The sequence below is a fragment of the Nerophis ophidion genome, linkage group LG20 (genome assembly GCF_033978795.1).
Source record: "Nerophis ophidion isolate RoL-2023_Sa linkage group LG20, RoL_Noph_v1.0, whole genome shotgun sequence".
Classification (NCBI taxonomy): domain Eukaryota; kingdom Metazoa; phylum Chordata; class Actinopteri; order Syngnathiformes; family Syngnathidae; genus Nerophis; species Nerophis ophidion.
This window is the reverse complement of record NC_084630.1, coordinates 41600252-41620385: the sequence shown is the minus strand read 5'-3', so window position 1 is coordinate 41620385 and position 20134 is coordinate 41600252. Positions and strand designations below refer to the sequence as shown.

General features: G+C 39.1%; 2 protein-coding genes across 3 annotated transcripts in view; one reads left to right on the top strand and one right to left on the bottom strand.

The window, feature by feature from the left end:
* Positions 1–6226, bottom strand: part of LOC133539140 (uncharacterized) — a 377041-nt gene extending 370815 nt beyond the window's left edge. Inside the window, exons 1-2 of one of the 2 annotated variants that reach the window (XM_061881241.1) lie at positions 6112–6226; positions 2151–2509 (exon numbers count right to left, since the gene is read on the bottom strand). In XM_061881241.1, coding sequence (XP_061737225.1) covers positions 2151–2509; positions 6112–6181 — 429 coding nt within the window. In that variant the 5' untranslated portion in view covers positions 6182–6226. Of the gene's footprint in view, positions 1–1119; positions 2510–6111 lie in introns of those variants that run through there. The other variant, XM_061881240.1, reaches the window with a different exon arrangement.
* lrba (LPS-responsive vesicle trafficking, beach and anchor containing) overlaps positions 1–20134 on the top strand; it is a 971728-nt gene that overhangs the window by 10512 nt on the left and 941082 nt on the right. The gene's annotated exons all lie outside the window — the stretch shown is intronic.

The window sequence follows — 20134 nt, the reverse complement described above, 5'->3', positions numbered from 1 at the left end:
TGTTTGATGAGCATTCCTCAACTTTATCAGTATTTATTGCCACCTTTCCCAACTTCTTTGTCACGTGTTGCTGGCATCAAATTCTAAAGTTAATGATTATTTGCAAAAAAACAAGTTTGAACATCAAATATGATGTCTTTGTAGCATATTCAACTGAATATGGGTTGAAAAGGATTTGCAAATCATTGTATTCTGTTTATATTTACATCTAACACAATTTCCCAACTCATATGGAAACAGGGTTTGTAGTTCGGAAATATCACTTGTAGCGCTATTGCAAACAATGACTCTCTGTGAATAAAAGCCGACCAATACGGCTGCCAGCAATGCATTGTGGGATAGTTTAGCAAAAAATCCAAATCCCTTAATATTATATCCCTGGGGAAATTCGTGATTGTAGCCCAACATCATTTATTGAGCGCTTGGGAGTTAAATTTGGCGATGAGCATTGTTACTTAAAGGGGAACTGCACTTATGGGGGAATTTTGCCTGTTGTTCACAATCTTAATGAGAGAGAAAAAATGTTTTGCTTTCTTATTTCTAAAAATCTGCTCATTCCTGGTGGCTAGCAGTGCAACTAATGGGAGCAATCCATTCTGCCTCTTAATCACTTTAAAAATGCATCCAAAAACCGACAACAATACTTCATTTAAGTTCCGTTACCCGAATAATAACAAAAGTTTTAGCGACATTGTTTTTGCAAGAGCGAACACTGAGGACATTTTTTATCTGGCGTAGTAAGACATCGTCTTGCTACGGCATTAGCCGTAACCTAGCTACGGCAAGAGATAAGCTAGCTTTTGCGTCAGCAGTTTGTAATGCACAACACAATGCGATAGGACACCAATCTTTACTGACTGAAAAACATGATCAATCATATTCCAGCATCTGCAAGGTTTTAGCCCACATTTCATGTTTTGTTTATGCACAAAGTCAATAATCCTTCATTGCGCCAAACAAACTACAGTTCTAAGTTTTATTATCACTGGAGAACGAGGCTAAACATTTTACACTCAGGAAGAGCAAGAAAGAGCAGGCAAGCTACCTGGCTAAAATAGCCGATAATATATCTTGAAACAACACAATAAATGCTGTGTAAAGGAAATTAACAAGCAGATTATTAATAGTTTGAGAGAGGATATTATAACAACGATTGGTGTTTAGCAAACCCTGTCAAGAGGAATTGATTGATTTGATTGAAACCTTTATTAGTAGATTGCACAGTTCAGTACATATTCCGTACAATCGACCACTAAATGGTAACACCCCAAATAAGTTTTTCAACTTGTTTAAGTCGGGGTCCTCGTGAATCAATTCATAAATGGAAAGTGTTGATACCATGGGTAGTGCAGTGAATTATTTGATTGATTCGAGAGTGATCTGATCAATATTTTTTTCTTCCTAAAATCTTTCTTTTTTCTGTGTATGTTAATGTTTATAAACTCAAGGAATAACTTCCTGGACAGAGGAGGAATTTGAGGGAACAAAACAATAGGTAATAGCAGTTTTTACTTTTGTTTAGTTATTGTGTACTACTGACGTTGTTTTGATCAAACAATTGTATGTGATGATAGAAAATAAGAGGCAAGTTGAAATATTGTGTAGTTATTGTTGCATTGTATCAGAATCAGCCAATTTCACTCATGTTGATCTGAATCAGCAGCATAAAACCATGATCGGAACATCTCTATCTCTAACACATGAACATCAGGATATCCATCCATCCATCCATCATCTTCCGCTTATCCGAGGTCGGGTCGCGGGGGCAACAGCCTAAGCAGGGAAACCCAGACTTCCCTCTCCCCAGCCACATCGTCTAGCTCTTCCCGGGGGATCCCGAAGCGTTCCCAGGCCAGCCGGGAGACATAGTCGTCCCAACGTGTCCTGGGTCTTCCCCGTGGCCTCCTACCGGTTGGACGTGCCCTAAACACCTCCCTAGGGAGGCGTTCGGGTGGCATCCTGACCAGATGCCCGAACCACCTCATCTGGTTCCTCTCCATGTGGAGGAGCAGCGGCTTTACTTTGAGTTCCTCCCGGATGACAGAGCTTCTCACCCTATCTCTAAGGGAGAGACCCAAACTCATTTCGGCCGCTTGTACCCGTGATCTTATCCTTTCGGTCATGACCCAAAGCTCATGACCATAGGTGAGGATGGGAACGTAGATCGACCGGTAAATTGAGAGCTTTGCCTTCCGGCTCAGCTCCTTCTTCACCACAACGGATCGGTACAACGTCCGCATTACTGAAGACGCCGCACCGATCCGCCTGTCGATCTCACGATCCACTCTTCCCTCACTCGTGAACAAGACTCCTAGGTACTTGAACTCCTCCACTTGGGGCAGGGTCTCCTCCCCAACCCGGAGATGGCATTCCACCCTTTTCCGGGCGAGAACCACGGACTCGGACTTGGAGTTGCTGATTCTCATTCCGGTCGCTTCACACTCGGCTGCGAACTGATCCAGCGAGAGCTGAAGATCCCGGTCAGATGAAGCCATCAGGACCACATCATCTGCAAAAACATCAGGATATGTCAATGTTTTTTTCATTAGCTTTTCAAAAATGAAGTGAAACTTTTGTGCAAGTATACTCATGTGGAAAAAAACCCCATAACATTTATATTTCAGTTAAAAGGATTAATATTTATATGCTGGTTGAAAACAACCCTATGAGAAAAACACATTTTTGACCCTGCCTCGGAATTGTAATCGAGAATCATTGCCTCGGAATCAAAAATTACTGGGAACCGGAACTGAGACGAAGAACTGGAACTGTCCAAGTTCAAACAATGCCCAATCTTATTTATATTTTCCCCTTTGGAGGGTCACTAGTGTGCCCTAACATTAGGCCAATGTTGTGGGTAATAAACGTTTTTTGGAATTTCCGGAGTGTGCAAGCGGGACATTTTGCAGGCTAGCATTAGTACTTTATTTATATGTTGTTTTAAGCTTATAAAATATGTAATCTTTCTCCAAAGGGCACTATTGAGCCAATATTGTGATGTAGCTGGGGGTTTGTGGAGGGTTCTGGAGAGCTAATTTTGTTGGTTAACGATCCTCTGCTAATATTTTCTCCTGAGAGGGCATTAGAAAATAGAACGCCAACATTGAACTTGTAGCCTAATGTCTTTGCAAGAGAGAGAGAGAGCGCATGGAAGCTAGTTTAGTGAGTTTGTGGGTTTGAGGCGTTAATTAGCCAATTTTTCGATGTTACAGGATCGTAAAATCTGCTTTTTTTCCACTTGGCAGGAGCGAGCCAGTTTTTGGTCAATAGTGTGGTGCAAGCAAATCTAACGGGGTCAAGTAAAGCTAACTTTATAGACTCATCGTGCGTTGCTGTAAGAACTCTTAAGGGGTGCAAACATGCATATTTTGTGTTTAGCCTGTCATATTTAACACATTTAAACCATATGTACTGAAGACAAATGCACATCTCTGCTACTATAGTTAATTTTAAGTAGGGCTGCAATGTTTAATCAATCTATTTGATTGATTTGATTTGATTTGAAAAAGCTTTGATTTGTATTCTGTCGCTTCGACTAATCCTTTAATAAGTATAACAAACATTTATCAAATCCGTTACGCATAAAAGAAGGTAAACAAGTTCAATAGAAGGTAAAATAAGGAAAATAGAAAGTAAAAGTGTAGATTTATAGAGAAGATACATAAAAGGTAAAATAAGGAATATAGAGGGTAACAATATACATGAGTATAGAAGGTAAATAAAAAGTAAAAGAAGTAATATGGAAGGTAAATAAAAGGTAAAGGTAGTACATATAAGGTAAATAAAACAAGTTAAAATTGAAGGAAAAAAATTCATACAGAAGGTTAAACTAGGTAAACAGAGGTAATGAAAGTTAGAGCGAGTAGAACAATATTTGTTTATTTAAACTATTTTCCCCAAAATATGCATTGAGGCCATCAAGTGTGTTTTGTCCGATTAATTGATAGTTTACTAAAATATTCGATGGCTGCAGCCCTATATTTTAGCAAGTCTGCAGGACTTGACAGGCGACTCGACTTACAAGTGATAACAAAAAACTTCCTCGATCTCTTATTCCACTTAATCATTACCCGAGCAGTGACTTCCACTATAGTTTTTATTATTATTTATTCTTTATTTAGCCTTTATTTAACCAAGTAAAATCCCATTGAGATCGAAGATCTCTTTTCCAAGGGAGACCTGGCCAAGAGGGCAGCAGCAAGGTTACATTAAAAACAATAAACACATAAAACATCACATTTACAACATTAAAACTTGCTCACCTAGCACATGTGCATACAGACAAGGTAGACTGCAATCATTTCACAGAAGCTTTAAACTCATTTAATGTAACGAGGGTTTGAAGTGGAAGATTCGATTGTAGGTTATTCCAAGCCTTCGATGCTTAAAACCTAATTTCAGTTCTTAGTTTGGGAACGACAAATTGCAGAACATTCATTGAACAAAGATTGTGATTTCCTTTTTTCTTTGTTAAAAGACAAGACGGATAAGATAGAGTGATACCCAGAATGTTTTTTTATACGAACACATACTAATAATTGAGGCGTCGAGCATTGGTTACACTTAAAGGGGAACATTATCAGCAGACCTATGCAAGCGTCAATATATACCTTGATGTTGCAGAAAAAAGACCATGTAATTTTTTAACCGATTTACGAACTCTAAACGGGGGAATTTTGGCAAATTAAACGCCTTTCTGTTTATCGCTCTTTTAGTGATGATGTCAGAACGTGACGTCACCGAGGTAACACACCCGCCATATTCATTTTCACATTACAAACACCGGGTCTCAGCTCTGTTATTTTCCGTTTTTTTGACTATTTTTTTGGAACTTTGGAGACATCATGTCTCGTCGGTGTGTTGTCGGAGGGTGTAACAACACTAACAGGGAGGGATTCAAGTTGCACCACTGGCAAGAAATGTGCCGCCAGACCCCCATTCAATATACCAAAGTGTCTTCACATTTGACCGGCGATGCTAAGACAGACATGGCACAGAGATGTATGGATAACCTGCAGATGCATTTGCAACGATTAAGTCAACTAAATCACAAAGGTGAGTTTTGTTGATGTGGTTGACTTATGTGCTAATCAGACATATTTGGTCACGGCATGACTGCCAGCTAATCGATGCTAACATGCTACGCTAATCGATGCTAACATGCTATTTACGCTAGCTGTATGTACATTTGAAACTAGATACCCACATTTAATGCGAAACAAACACTTACCAATCGACGGATTTAAGTTGCTCCAGTGTCACAAGATGCGAAAGTCCTGATCGTTTGGTCTGCACATTTTACCGGCGATGCTAATAAGGCAGCCATGCTATGGGCCACTTCATTAGGTACACCACGCTATGGCCGAATAGCGTCAATAGCTATTTGCTCAATAGCTTCAATTTCTTCTTCAATTTCGTTTTTGCTATCTGCCTCCATACTCCGACCATCTGTTTCAACACATGCGTAATCTGTTGAATCGCTTAAGCCGCTGAAATCCGAGTCTGAATCCGAGCTAATGTCGCTATATCTTGCTGTGGTAACCGCCATGTTTGTTTGTATTGGCAGCCCTGTGTGACGTCACAGGGAAATGGATAGTGGTTTCGAAGATAGCGAAAATAAGGCACTTTAAAGCTTTATTTAGGGATATTCCGGGACCGGTAAAATTTTGAAAAAAACTTCAAAAAATACAACAAGCCACTGGGAACTGATTTTTATTGTTTTTAACCCTTTTGAAATTGTGATAATGTTCCCCTTTAATCATTAGCCAAGCCATGACTTCCACTATAGTTTTATGCAAAGTAAAGGCATTCTGCCTTAACTGGGTTTACATGAAGCAGTAGTAAATGATGTGAATTATGTAGCCTTATAATTGCAAACTGAATAGGGTAAGCAATTATTAGCTTTGACGCGGACAAGAAATACAATGTGAATGTGTTAAATTGAATGTGACATGATGACTGGTGTCAGGATCCCCATTGCCAGGAGAGCTGTTGAAGCAAATCAGCCTTTTAGTGACATATCCAGGTCACTGATGGCGTATACTGTATATCTATATAGTGTGTGTGTGTGTGTGTGTGTGTGTGTGTGTGTGGGTATGATCGGTCTACAACCTGTTGGACACCAAGTCCAATTTGGTCTGGCACACTGGCATGACAGGATTTTCTTGGTGGTGAATTTCATCTTTTTTTCTTGGCAGCAGGCAAGATGAGAATGTATGAAACTAGAAAGGGCGGTCAGAGTGAAGGGCAACATGCAACTGGATCTGGGCTGGTTTGGCGGCATAGAGGCGGTGTGGTTGACGGCGGGGGGTGGAGATAAGGGTAGAACCTGCAGGACTGCTTTGTCACGGCGGCAATGCTATAGTCACCCTTTTTCTTCTTTGGAATGCTGAGCTCACTCGTCTTGATGTGTTGTAAATAATTGTAGCTGATAGATAAATACAAACCCCGTTTCCATATGAGTTGGAAATAATGTGTTTAGATGTAAATATCAACGGAATACAATGATTTGCAAATGCTTTTCAACCCATATTCAATTGAATGCACGACAAAGACAGCATATTTGATGTTCAAACTCTTAAATTTAATTTTTTTTTGCAAATAATTAACTCAGAATTTCATGGCTGCAACATGAGGCAAAGTAGTTGGGAAAGGGCATGTTCGCCACTGTGTTACATCACCTTTTCTTTTAACAACACTCAATAAACGTTTGCGAACTGAGGAAACTAATTGTTGAAGCTTTGAGAGTGGAATTCTTTCCCATTCTTGTTTTATGTAGAGCTTCAGTTGTTTTATTTTACGCTTGATAATGCGCTACACATTTTCCATGGGAGACAGGTCTGGACTGCAGGCGGGCCAGGAAAGTACCCGCACTCTTTTTTTTTTTAACGAAGCCATGCTGTTGTAACACGTGCTGAATGTGGCTTGGCATTGTCTTGCTGAAATAAGCAGGGGCGTCCATGAAAAAGACCGCGCTTAGATGGTGGCATATGTTGTTCCAAAACCGGTATGTACCTTTAAGCATTAATGGTGCCTTCACAGATGTGTAAGTTACCCATGCCTTGGGCACTAATGCACCCCCATATCATCACACATGCTGGCTTTTGAACTTTGCGTCAATAACAATCTGGATGGTTCGCTTCCCCTTTGGTCCGGATGACACGATGTCCAATATTTCCAAAAGCAATTTGAAATGTGGACTCGTCAGACCGCAGAACACTTTTTTACTTTGCATCAGTCCATCTTAGATGATCTTGGGCCCAGAGAAGCCAGCGGCGTTTCTGGATGTTGTTGATAAATTGCTTTCACTTTGCACAGTAGAGCTTTAACTTGCACTTACAGATGTAGCGACAAACTGTATTTAGTGACAGTGATTTTCTGAAGTGTTCCTGAGCCCATGTGGTGATATCCTTTAGAGATTGATGTCTGTTTTTGATACAGTGCCGTCTGAGGGATTGAAGGTCACGGTCATTCAATGTTGGTTTCCGGCCATGCCGCTTATGTGGAGTGATTTCTCCAAATTCTCTGAGTCTTTTGATGATATTATGGAGCGTAGATGTTGAAATCTCTAAATCTCTCGCAATTGCACTTTGAGAAACGTGGTAATTCAACTGTTTGACTATTTGCTCACACAGTTGTGGACAAAGGGGTGTACCTCGCCCCATCCTTTCTTGTGAAAGACTGAGCATTTTTTGGGAAGCTGTTTTTATAGCCAATCATGGCACCCACCTGTTCCCAATTAGCCTGCACACCTGTGGGATGTTCCAAATAAGTGTTTGATGAGCATTCCTCAACTTTGTCAGTATTTATTGCTACCTTTCCGAACTTCTTTGTCACGTGTTGCTGGCATCAAACTCTAAAGTTAATGATTATTTGCCCCCAAATTTTTTTTATCAGTTTGAACATCAAATATGTTGTCTTTGTAGCATATTCAACTGAATATGGGTTGACAATGATTTGCAAATTATTGTATTCCGTTTCTATTTACATCTAACACAATTCCCCAACTCATATGGAAACGGGGTCTGTATTTGAAATATTTTATATCTTTTAAAATACATGCAGAGCTCGGAGAATCTGCTGGATGCTGACTAAACATGTTCTTTCAAATGCAGCTACTGCCATCTTGTGGGAATAGTTAAAATAATGGAGGTTGTCTACAGCCACAGCTGCTAATGCCAATGCTTTTTCATGTAATGAGAGACCCCGGTGGTTTTTTTCCCACCCACCTGACAAACGTAGACGACTCAGCGGTTAATTGTGCACGTTGGTGACTCCAGTCCAGATGGCAGGGAGCCCATACAGTATCAAGTACATGTTTATTGCACACGGTGCTCACTCACAATGACAGGTTAAGCAAATGTTTATCTCAAACAAATATCTTTTATCATACACTGATTTGTAGTTAAACATTGAGCCTTGTTTAGGGTGGCAAAGATTTGCACATTTCTGAAGCAAGTCTAACAGACAGTAGGTGACAACAGAGAACAAAGCAACTTCTTTTTATTTTTAGCTCCGGGCTGCGATTAAGCGCGCTGAAGCAAATCTGCAAAATGTTTTCTTTCCTGTCTGAAATGCCACCAAACTGTCACCTGCGTTGGAAGGGCTAAATGTTATGCTAATGTTAGCTGGCTAGCTGCTTCTTTCACCTTGTCAATAAGAGTGGTAATGCTCTTACTTTTTTTAAAGGTCCCCTTTTATGCAAATTAGATTTTTCATCTGCTGTTCTCACAAATATGAGTCACTAGAGTAGAGCTGCTGGATAAAACGATAATATATCACCACGAACAGGAGGTCTCACTCTGTCGCACGACAAATAGTGTCAAATGTTTACACTAAAACTTATAGACATGTCAGAAATGTGTTTCCTGTATTGTTAATAAACATACAATGTTATGCAGAGGTACAGTTGTAACAATTTTATTGACAAATTATACTTTTTATAATCTTGGTGGAGAGTGGGGGGGCGCTAGATATTTTCTCTTTCTTCGGGGAGGCATAACAGAATATACCGAATGTCTTTGAATAGCTGCCAGGCATGTAATATGCGCCTGCCTTGAGTTACTGCCGGGGTAAAACTCGCTCCCCAAACTTTTTAGCGCAAGCTTACTTTTACCGCCGGGTCAAATTTGTGACGCCACGGGTGACGCTTCTCCTGCCGTCACTTTCAAAATGGCGGTGGAGTTTTTTTTTTGCTTTTACTGTGTGTAAACCAGGGCTCTTGTTCCACAGCCATACAGATCACACTAATGGTTGTGATCTAAAACAATTTTAACACTCTTACAAATATGCGCCACACTCTGTGAACCCTAACCAAACAAGAATAACAAACACATTTCTGGAGAACATTGGCTCTGCAACACATTATAAACGCAACATAAGAATTACCCAGAATTCCAATACATCCATGACTCTTGGCTATATTATATCTCCGCCCCCCCCCCCCCATCTCCTCCTCTCTGTGCGTCGGTTGAGGTGGGCGGGGTTTTGTTCTAGCGGGTGTATAATATAAGCAGTGAGAGTCATGGATGCATTGGAATTCTGGGTAATTCTTATGTTGCGTTTATAATGTGATACAGAGCCAATGTTCTCCAGAAATGTGTTTGTTATTCCTGTTTCCTGTTTGGTTAGGGTTCACAGAGTGTGGCGCATATTAGTAAGAGTTTTAAAGTTGTTTATATCACAACCATCAGTGTAAACGGTATGACTGTTGACCAAGTATGCATTGCAATCTTGGATGAAAAGCAGCGAAATGCATGCGCCCTACCGGCACGGACATAGCATGGTGCAAAGGTGGGCGCGATGACGTGTTGTAGAGCAGTGGTTCCCAACCACCGGGCCGCAGCCGCAGAATTTTTTTTTTTTTTTTTTTTTTTTTTACCACACTCAATTTTTAACTGCATGCCATTGGTAAGCGCAAGGGTGAGAAGAGGATTTAAAATTATTAGCGCCTGCTTACTTTTACCGCATGCCCTGATTAAGCGCAGGAGTGAAAAGAGGTTTGAAATTAATTATCGCCCCGGCGGCTATTCAAGGTTAAAGGCCTACTGAAAGCCACTACTACCGACCACGCAGTCTGATAGTTTATATATCATAAATGATAAATGGGTTGTACTTGTATAGCGCTTTTCTACCTTCAAGGTACTCAAAGCGCTTTGACACTACTTCCACATTTACCCATTCACACGCACATTCACACACTGACGGAGGGAGCTGCCATGCAAGGCGCCAACCAGCACCCATCAGGAGCAAGGGTGAAGTGTCTTGCTCAGGACACAACGGACGTGACGAGGTTCGTACTAGGTGGGAATTGAACCAGGGACCCACGGGTTGCACACGGCCACTCTCCCACTGCGCCACGCCGTCCCATCAATATCAATGATGAAATATTAACATTGCAACACATGCCAATACGGCCGCTTTAGTTTACTAAATTGCAATTTTAAATTTCCCGCGGAGTTTCTTGTTGAAAACGTCGCGTAATGATGACGTGTATGATGACGCGTGTTTGTGACGTCTCGGGTTGTAGTGGACATATTAGCCCAGCACCACACACGGCTAAAAGTCGTCTCTTTTCATCGCATATTTACGCAGTAATTTGGACATCTGTGTTGCTGAATCTTTTGCAATTTGTTCAATTAATAATGGAGACTATAAAGAATAATGCTGTTGGTGGAAAGCGGTGGATTGCAGCTGCCTTTAGCACCTAAACACAGCCGGTGTTTCTTTGTTTGTTGTGAAGCTTTAACACAGAACGGTCAAGCGAACATGTTTCTCTACGTCAACCAGGAAGTTTTTGGATGGGCAAATTGTGATATTAAGTCGGCTCTTACCGGAAACTTCAGTGGATTACGCAACCTCCTCCTGCAGCTTAAAAAGGCAGCTGTGATCTTGGCTCCTCGGCTTCTCTCAGAGACACCGCCTTTAACCGCAGCCATTGGACTTTCAGGCATGACTTTACAATCTCACTAAAACACAATTAAAACAATAAGCAGATAAGGGATCTTCCAGAATTATCCTAGTAAATGTGTCTAATTACATCTGAAATGGTCCCACTGGAGCCGTCACCTTTTTTTGTTTTTGTTTTTTTGTGCTTCACTCTAACTTTCCTCATCCACAAATCTTTCGTCTTCGCTCAAATTAATGGGGAAATTGTCGCTTTTTCTGTCCGAATAGCTCTTGCTGCTGGAGGCTATGATTATAAACAATGTGAGGATGTGAGAAGCTCCACAACCCGTGACGTCACGCGCACATCGTCTGCTACTTCCGGTACAGGCAAGGCTTTTGTATTAGCGACCAAAAGTTGCGAACTTTATTGTGGATGTTCTCTACTAAATCCTTTCAGCAAAAATATGGCAATATCGTGAAATGATCAAGTATGACACATAGAAGGGACCTGCTATCCCCGTTTAAATAAGAAAATCTAATTTCAGTAGGCAATGACTCGGTGTGGCGAAATTATTCTCTGCATTTGACCCATCACCCTTGATCACCCCCTGGGAGGTGAGGGGAGCAGTGAGCAGCAGCGGTGGCCGCGCCCGGTAATCATTTTTGGCGATTTAACCCCCAATTTCAACCCCTGATGCCGAGTGCCAAGCAATGGTGATCAGGGTTACACAATTTAGATCAGGGGTGTCCAAAATGTGGCCTCTTGCTAATTTTTCAACGGCCCATGTCACAATCGTTAGTTATCTAATATTAGCGTTAGCGTTTTTGCTGCTTTAGCAGGTATATACCTCAACATCAAATGTTTTGTTACTTGACAAATGACACTCATTAGAAAGCCAGCGTTGCTATGCTTGCTTTAAAAAAATATATATTTTAGCTAATTTTCTAGGTATGCACCCCAGTCGTATTTTGGTACTTGATGCATGTTAACATTAGCATGCTAGCATTTTTAAACACATTTTTGAGGTACACATTAGAGTGATGTATTCTGGCACTTTACAGGTGATATAGTAAGCATTATAGCATGCTAAAATTAGCATGCTAGCCTTTTTTTTAGCTAATTTAGCAGGTATACACCAGTGTCATATATTTCGATTTTTCACTAATGCAAACTGAATGCACGGTTTTGTTAGAAATTATTGTTAATATTGTACTGTTAGCATGCTGGCTTTTTATGTTCATTTTGCTCATAGTTTTTCACTTCATGCTATTTGGCTAGCGTGCTAACTGTTAGTATTTTGGTTCGGCTTTGGCTTTGCAGCATTCACAGGAAACTTCTACTGAAATTTATCTGAACAAAAATCTATGTATAGTACATGTTTTGAAGGCAAAGACTACCAAAATGGCTACCCACAGTATAAATGATTAAAATTTAGCTGGCTTTTTATATTAACTTCTTATCGTGATAATGCATGTTGAGGCTGCGTTCTAGTTACGTCCTGCAAATTTTTGACAGCGACAAGCAATCAAAGGCTTCAACGTAATGTAGCATCCTGGCTAGCAACTAACGTCCCTCCATGGTGCAGCTTCAAAATCACTAATCTTCACCTCCATGGTAGAAAATAAATTGTGTTTATCATTAGTGGTGTATTTTATTTACAAAGATGTGTACATATCATAAATATTACTATTACATTTTATTTGTGGTGCCCATGTTATCAGTGTTATATTTACAATCAGACCACACTTACATGGAGGAGAATGTTTGTTTTAATCACCATCACATAAGGCGATTGCACATTGCTGGACAAAATGAAACCAAGGCATGTGAGAAATGGCAAAATAACTTGTTTTGTTGTTAAATAAGGTTTAAAACATTAAATAACATTGATGTACGTGTACAGCACAGCTATGGTCCACAGTCAGGAAAGCCAACGTTTTAGCGTATTTCCTTGAATTGCCACTGGGTATATAGTATGCGTCTGCCTAGAATTACTGCTGTGTCAAACTCGTTTCGTAAAATAATTACTGCATAATTAGCATTACCGCCAGCTCAGGATTAACGCCGGGTCAAACTCGTTTCGCAAAATATTATTTTTTCTTGCTCATGTCTAGAATTTCCGCCGGGTCAAACTCGTTTCGCAAAATAATTAGCATATGCCTAGAATTTCCGCCGGGTCAAACTCGTCACGTCACGAGTGACACTTCACCTTTCATCATTTTCAAAATGGAGGAGGCTGATTTCAATAATTTGAAATCGCATAAAGGAAAGAAGTTTAAGAGCTATTCAATAGGATTTAAGGTCCAAGCTATTGAATATGCTAAAAAGAACAGTAAGCAGCTAGGTTTTATTAATATACCGTAGCTGCGTGTGTCAAATATGAGTCATTAAATGACTCCCGCCTCCTGGTGGTAGAGGGCGCTAGTGATCCTTCTTGCGACTACTCGGCTGCAGAAGAAGTGACAACAAGCAGCAAGAGTTAGCAGCGATCGTATATTTTTTCCTCTCGCTTGCACTTTTAACATGGAGGATTACATATCAAAAATAAAAGTTTTCTAAACTGGATTTTCAATTGAAGCAGGAGGTAATAAAGGAAGATCTCCTTCGAGACAGAGAGACTTGTAAAACTGAAGAAAGATAAGGAAAACTTCTATAAACAAGTTACCGCATGCCTTTGGTAAACGCCAGAGTGAGAAGAGGTTTTAAATTAATTTGCGCCCCGGCGGCAATTCAAGGAAATACGGTATATGGCCCCTGGGAAATGTTTAAAAAGATTTAAATTCTATTTGGGACGAATATAGAAATGTATTTGTTAAATATTTGTTAGATGAAAAATGGAAAAACTAGCCTACAGCTACAGATCGACATAACTTTGTTTCTCATCCATTGGTGAGTTCGAAAGAGTGCTGAGAAGAAGCGATATTCATTGGATTTAAGTAAGAAATCTTCAAAAACATGACTGACCGTTGAGTTGTCTTGATGAGGTAGTTGTAACACTGCGAGTCTGCACCATCAGACTTGTTATAGTATCAGCCAAGGATGTTAAAATAATATCTAAAGGGTAGACTTTTATCCATGAAAATATAGATAAGCGGCTGAAGGTGTGTTTGACGGACAAGCAGCTTGAAGGAGCTTGAAGGAGATACTATAAAAGACTGCCCTTTTAAGGTAAATACTATGGGTGTAACGGTACACAAAAATGTATGTTACGTACCTCGGTTTAGAGGTCAAGGTTGGGTTAATTTTCGGTAGAGTAAGAAAACAACAAAATGTAAATTTTTTGGTTATTTATTTACCAAATTTGTAAACAATGGCTTTATCCTCTTAACACTGGGAACACTATAATAATTCTGCCCACGTTAACATTAAACTGCGTCAACTTGTTGCTCAGATTAAATAAAATGACAAAACTTTTCTTCTACATATAAAAAGTGCAACATTAAACAGTTTCAAGTCAACTCATCATGCTTAATTTATCACAGCATTTGGGAAGCCTGTAGTTGATTTATATTATGTTAATGTTATATTTTTGTCAACATGTGATTGCAGGGACCCTGCCATTCAAAACTAGGCTGCTACATTACTGATTAATGTAACCATAGCTGAAAAAATAGTACAATAGCAATAGGAGAGACTATTCATCCCTGAACACCATGGAGTTCATGTAGGCTTAATGATGCACTTACATTATTATGTCCCTAATACACACACACACACACACACACACCGCAAAATGAGCTAACATCACGCTAAAAGCTAAGTAGCCTTCACCTCAAGCCAGGACTGCAAGCGAGCTGAGATGCATTTTTTTTCTAAAACATCAACGGGCTCATAGTGATGTCACTAGTAGTTGACTGGGATTGTGTTTATTATAATTTGGGGAGAGTCTGCTGCCTTCTGCTCACCTGCTAAACACCTATCTGCTAACCCCAACGCAGAAGCACTGACTATATGCGCTCTGAATACGCACTGCTGATTGGCTGTTACCGCTATGGTTGTAACCAATCAGATGGTTGTGTGAGTGGGACAATGCTAGGTGCTGTGGAAGAGACAAAGGCAGAAAGCAGAGCAGCTTGTTAAGACTTAAGCTTAGGCATCTACTTCACATGTTTGTGTGGAAACTCGTTCGGTACACCTCCGAACCAAACCGGAACCCCCGTACTGTACCGTTACACCCCTAGTAAATACTGTGCATTATTATTGCATGACTTCATAAAACTACTGTAGTAGTTTGTAGTACATATTGTTTTTCATTCGAGGTGTGACGAGATCTAGCGAGATTTAATCATGATAATTTTTCATTTTAGCAGGGTCGCTGTCAGAAATTCTAAATCCATAGAAAAATACCTCACCAGGTCTACCACCATGCACGCCGCTGCCTAAAATTCACGTCAAAATCTTGTCTCCTTCTCATGAATCTAATATCAACTCGTCTTTTGAGGGTGAGTGTACCGTCACACCCCTATTTTTCATAAACTTTTTTAACAGTTTGTCTTTCTATTTAACCATTTAAGCTCCTAATTTGAGGTACTATTATGAATAAGTTTTGTAAATTTGTGTAAAGAAAAGATGTATTGTTCATCATAAGAGTGACATACCAGCGGCTGTTGTGCTCGGTGAAGTGTCTCGAGCTGTCTTTGAAAAAGCCGTTCCTGCTAGATTGTCATGTTGCCAGTGGCTGCGTGTGTGGTACCTGCACGTTGAGTCGCTTACAAAATATTGTGTCAACGCTTTTTAAAAAAAAATCTGTGCCCCAGGCATACAAGGAATGCACAGTAGCATTCAAAGGCTGATGCTAGCCAGGCGTACACAATATCCCCCTCACATTTAATCATCATCACAATGGATACATTATATTCCCTCCTGTCTTCACGTTCTACCTGACTGGTGATAAACTCAATCTGAAGTACGACTAATGGCAGGAAAAGGGAGTCACTGTCCTACTTCTGAGCCACTCGGCTTTCCATCACTAACATTTTGTAGTTTTATAGATTTGAAAAAAGTCAGAAAAAGCTAACTAAATTAATTAATCATGAAATCCTCTGATTTCATTTCCATTTAATATATTGTGATTTAATTAAATAATTAAAGACAGTACTAAAAAGATGAAGTTAATAAAGAAAAAGCACCCTGAAAATAGCTCTAAATCGCAAAAAATGTACTGTCCTCCAATACTTGACAAGTGCAAAACTTATTAAAAAAGATGACATTTTATTTTTTTTATATATATATTGAAATTAGTGTTGGCCAATAAAAAAAAATAAATATATATATATATATATATACATTTATATATATATATATATATATATAATCCCTATATCAATTTTATATATATATAATATATATATATATATATATATATATATGTGTATATGTGTGTCAATAATATATATATTTTTATTTTATTTTTGCCATATTGGCTAACACTAATTTCTTTATATATATATATATATATATATATATATATATATATATATATATATAACATTTTTATTTTCGTATTTTAAAATTGTTGTATATATATGTGTGTGTGTGTGTGTGTGTGTGTGTGTGTATATATATATATATGTATGTATGTATGTATGTATGTCAATAGTATATATATTTTTATTTTATTTTTGCCATATTGGCTAACACTAATTTCCTATATGTATATGTATATATATATGTATATGTATATATATATGTATATATATATATATATATATATAAGAAATTAGTGTTATATACATACATACACACACACAAACACATATATACAACAATTTTAAAATACGAAAATAAAAATAAATTTTATATATATATATATATATATATATATATATATATATATATATACACACACATACAGTACAGGTCAAAAGTTTGGACACCTAATTAAAAGTATTTTGTTTATTTTCATGACTATTTACATTGTAGATTGTCACATCAAAACTATAAATGAACACGTGGAGTTATTTAATTAACAAAAACATGTGAAGTAACTGAAAACATGTTTTATATTCTAGTTTCTTCAAAGTAGCCACCCTTTGCTCTGATTGCATTTTTGCACACTCTTGGCATTCTCTCCATGAGCTTGAAGTACACCTTTGAAGTGAAAAGCATGTCAGGTGACTACCTCTTGAAGCTCATGGAGAGAATACATTACATTATATTACTTCAATTTTGTTTTCATGGCAACTAATATACTGCTGTGGTGCACCGCAACAATCAAATACATTAAGTGCAAAAAAAGATCATACATGCTAAGGTGTGTTCCCTGTGGTCCACAAAGGACACTTGCTCCAGGAATCAAACTGCATTATAACCTACTGCTTCCTTGCTAAATGGTAAGTCCAAAGGTCACAGGTGTCTGAAGCCTCGCTTTCCCCGCAAGCTCGTTATAAAGTACTTTGTAAATGTTTGACTCTTTTCACAATGAGTCACCTCAAGTGTCATGGCCACCTTGTGTATACTCTGGCTGTGTCATTGTTTTACTTATAAAGCCACATTTCCAGTGTTTAAGTTGTACAGGGTCTCCAGACCAGACCTGGGCAATTATTTTGACTGATGGGGCCACATTGGTTGATAAAAATGTGTCTGGGGGCTGATGGCGAAGTTGGGAGAGTGGCCGTGCCAGCAATCTGAGGGTTACTGGTTCAATTCCCACCTTCTACCATCCTAGTCACGTCCGTTGTGTCCTTGAGCAAGACACTTCACCCTTGCTCCTGATGGGTCCTGGTTAGCGCCTTGCATGTCAGCTCCCGCCGTCAGTGTGTGAATGGGTGAATGTGGAAATAGTGTCAAAGCGCTTTGAGTTCCTTAAAAAGGTAGAAAAGCGCTATACAAGTACAACCAGGTTTGTGGGTATTTTTTTATATACAAACCCTGTTTCTATATGAGTTGGGAAATTGTGTTAGATGTAAATATAAACAGAATACAATGATTTGCAAACATTTTTCAACCCATATTCAATTGAATATGCTACAAAGACAACATATTTGATGTTCAAATTCATAAACATTTTTTTTTTGCAAATAATCTTTAACTTTAGAATTTGATGCCAGCAACACGTGACGAAGTTGGGAAAGGTGGCAATAAATACTGATAAAGTTGAGGAATGCTCATCAAACACTTATTTGGAACATCCCACAGGTGTGCAGGCTAATTGGGAACAGGTGGGTGCCATGATTGGGTATAAAAACATCCATCCATTTTCTACCGTTTATTCCCTTTCGGGGTCGCGGGGGACGCTGGCGCCTATCTCAGCTACAATCGGGCGGAAGGCAGGGTACACCTTGGACAAGTCGCCACCTCATCGCAGGGCCAACGCAGATAGACAGACAACATTCACACTCACATTCACACACTAGGGCCCATTCAGTGTTGCCAATTAACCTTCCCAAAAAATGATCAGTCTTTCACATGAAAGGATGGAGCGAGGTACACCCCTTTGTCCACAACTGCGTGAGCAAATAGTCAAACAGTTTAAGAACAACATTTCTCAAAGTGCAATTGCAAGAAATTTAGGGATTTCAACATCTACGCTCCATAATATCATCAAAAGGTTCAGAGAATCTGGAGAAATCACTCCACGTGAGCGGCATGGCCGGAAACCAACTCCAAATTAACGTGACCTTCGATCCGTCAGACAGCACTGTATCAAAAACCGACATCAATCTCTAAAGGATATCACCACATGGGCTAAGGAACACTTCAGAAAACCGCTGTCACTAAATACAGTTGGTCGCTACATCTGTAAGTGCAAGTTAAAGCTCTACTATGCAAAGCGAAAGCCATTTATCAACAACATCCAGAAACGCCACCGGCTTCTCTGGGCCCGAGATCATCTAAGTCGGACTGAGGCAAAGTGGAAAAGTGTTCTGTGTTCTGACGAGTCCATAATTCAAATTGTTTTTGGAAATATTCAACATTGTGTCATCGGGACCAAAAGGGAAGCGAACCATCCAGACTGTTATCGACGCAAAGTTAAAAGGCCAGCATGTGTGATGGTATGGGGGTGCATTAGTGCCCAAGGCATGGGTGACTTACACATCTGTGAAGGCACCATTAATTCTCTAAGGTACATACAGGTTTTGGAACAACATATGCTGCCATCTAAGCACCGTCTTATTTCAGCAAGACAATGGCAAGCCATATTCAGTACATGTTACAACAGCGTGGCTTTGTAAAAAAAGAGTGCGGTTGCTTTCCTGGCCCGCCTGCATTCCAGACCTGTCTCCCACCGAAAATGTGTGGCTTATTTTATGAAGCGTAAAATACGACAGTTGAAGGACTGAAGCTCTACATAAAACAAGAATGGGAAAGAATTCCACTTTCAAAGCTTCAACAATTATTTTCATCAGTTCCAAAACGTTTGAGTGTTGTTAAAAGAAAAAGTGATGTAACACAGTGGTGAACATGCCCTTTCCCAACTACTTGGACACGTGTTGCAGCCATGAAATTCTAAGTTAAATATTATTGGCAAAAAATATTAAAGTTTATGAGTTTGAACATCAAATATGTTGTCTTTGTAGTGCATTCAATTGAATATGGGTTGAAAAGGATTTGCAAATCATTGTATTCCGTTTATATTTACATCTAATATAATTTCCCAACTCATATGGAAACGGGGTTTGTATATATTATGTATGGCATGACAACAGCAGCAGTGACTGACTAATGATTGTGTGACGATATTAACCGGTCTTAATCTTTTATTTGGGATTTTGAACACGTCCCTATGATTTTGTCTGTGTCTAATGTATTTCGACACGATATTTTAGCTGTAAAATGTATCACACATTGTTCTGTATGTGTTCTTGGTTCCCTTTTTTTTTTAAGGAACACATTTAAACATTTGTTGGTTGTTCAGCATTAGTGAAAGGAAAGCTGTAGAAAAGGGTAAAAGCTGAACACAACACTCACAATGTGACTGATGAGACAGATTACCTGAAAAACCAAAAATTGGAATTTTACAGGCTTTCCTGAACAAATGAAAATAATGTGGGGTTTGTAATGTCAAATAGGAATGTTAAAACACTAAATATTAGGAACATATTAAGAACATCTTTACTTACCAGACAGACGTCCGTCTAAGATTTATCTTTTATAGGGATGCACCGAAATGAAAATTTGTGGCCGAAGCTGAAGCCGAATAAAATTTAAACGCTTGGCCGAAGGCCGAATACCGAATAATGAATGCAGTTTTTCACAATTTTTTAAATATTGCATAAATAGCCTAGAATAAATGTTTAGACATGT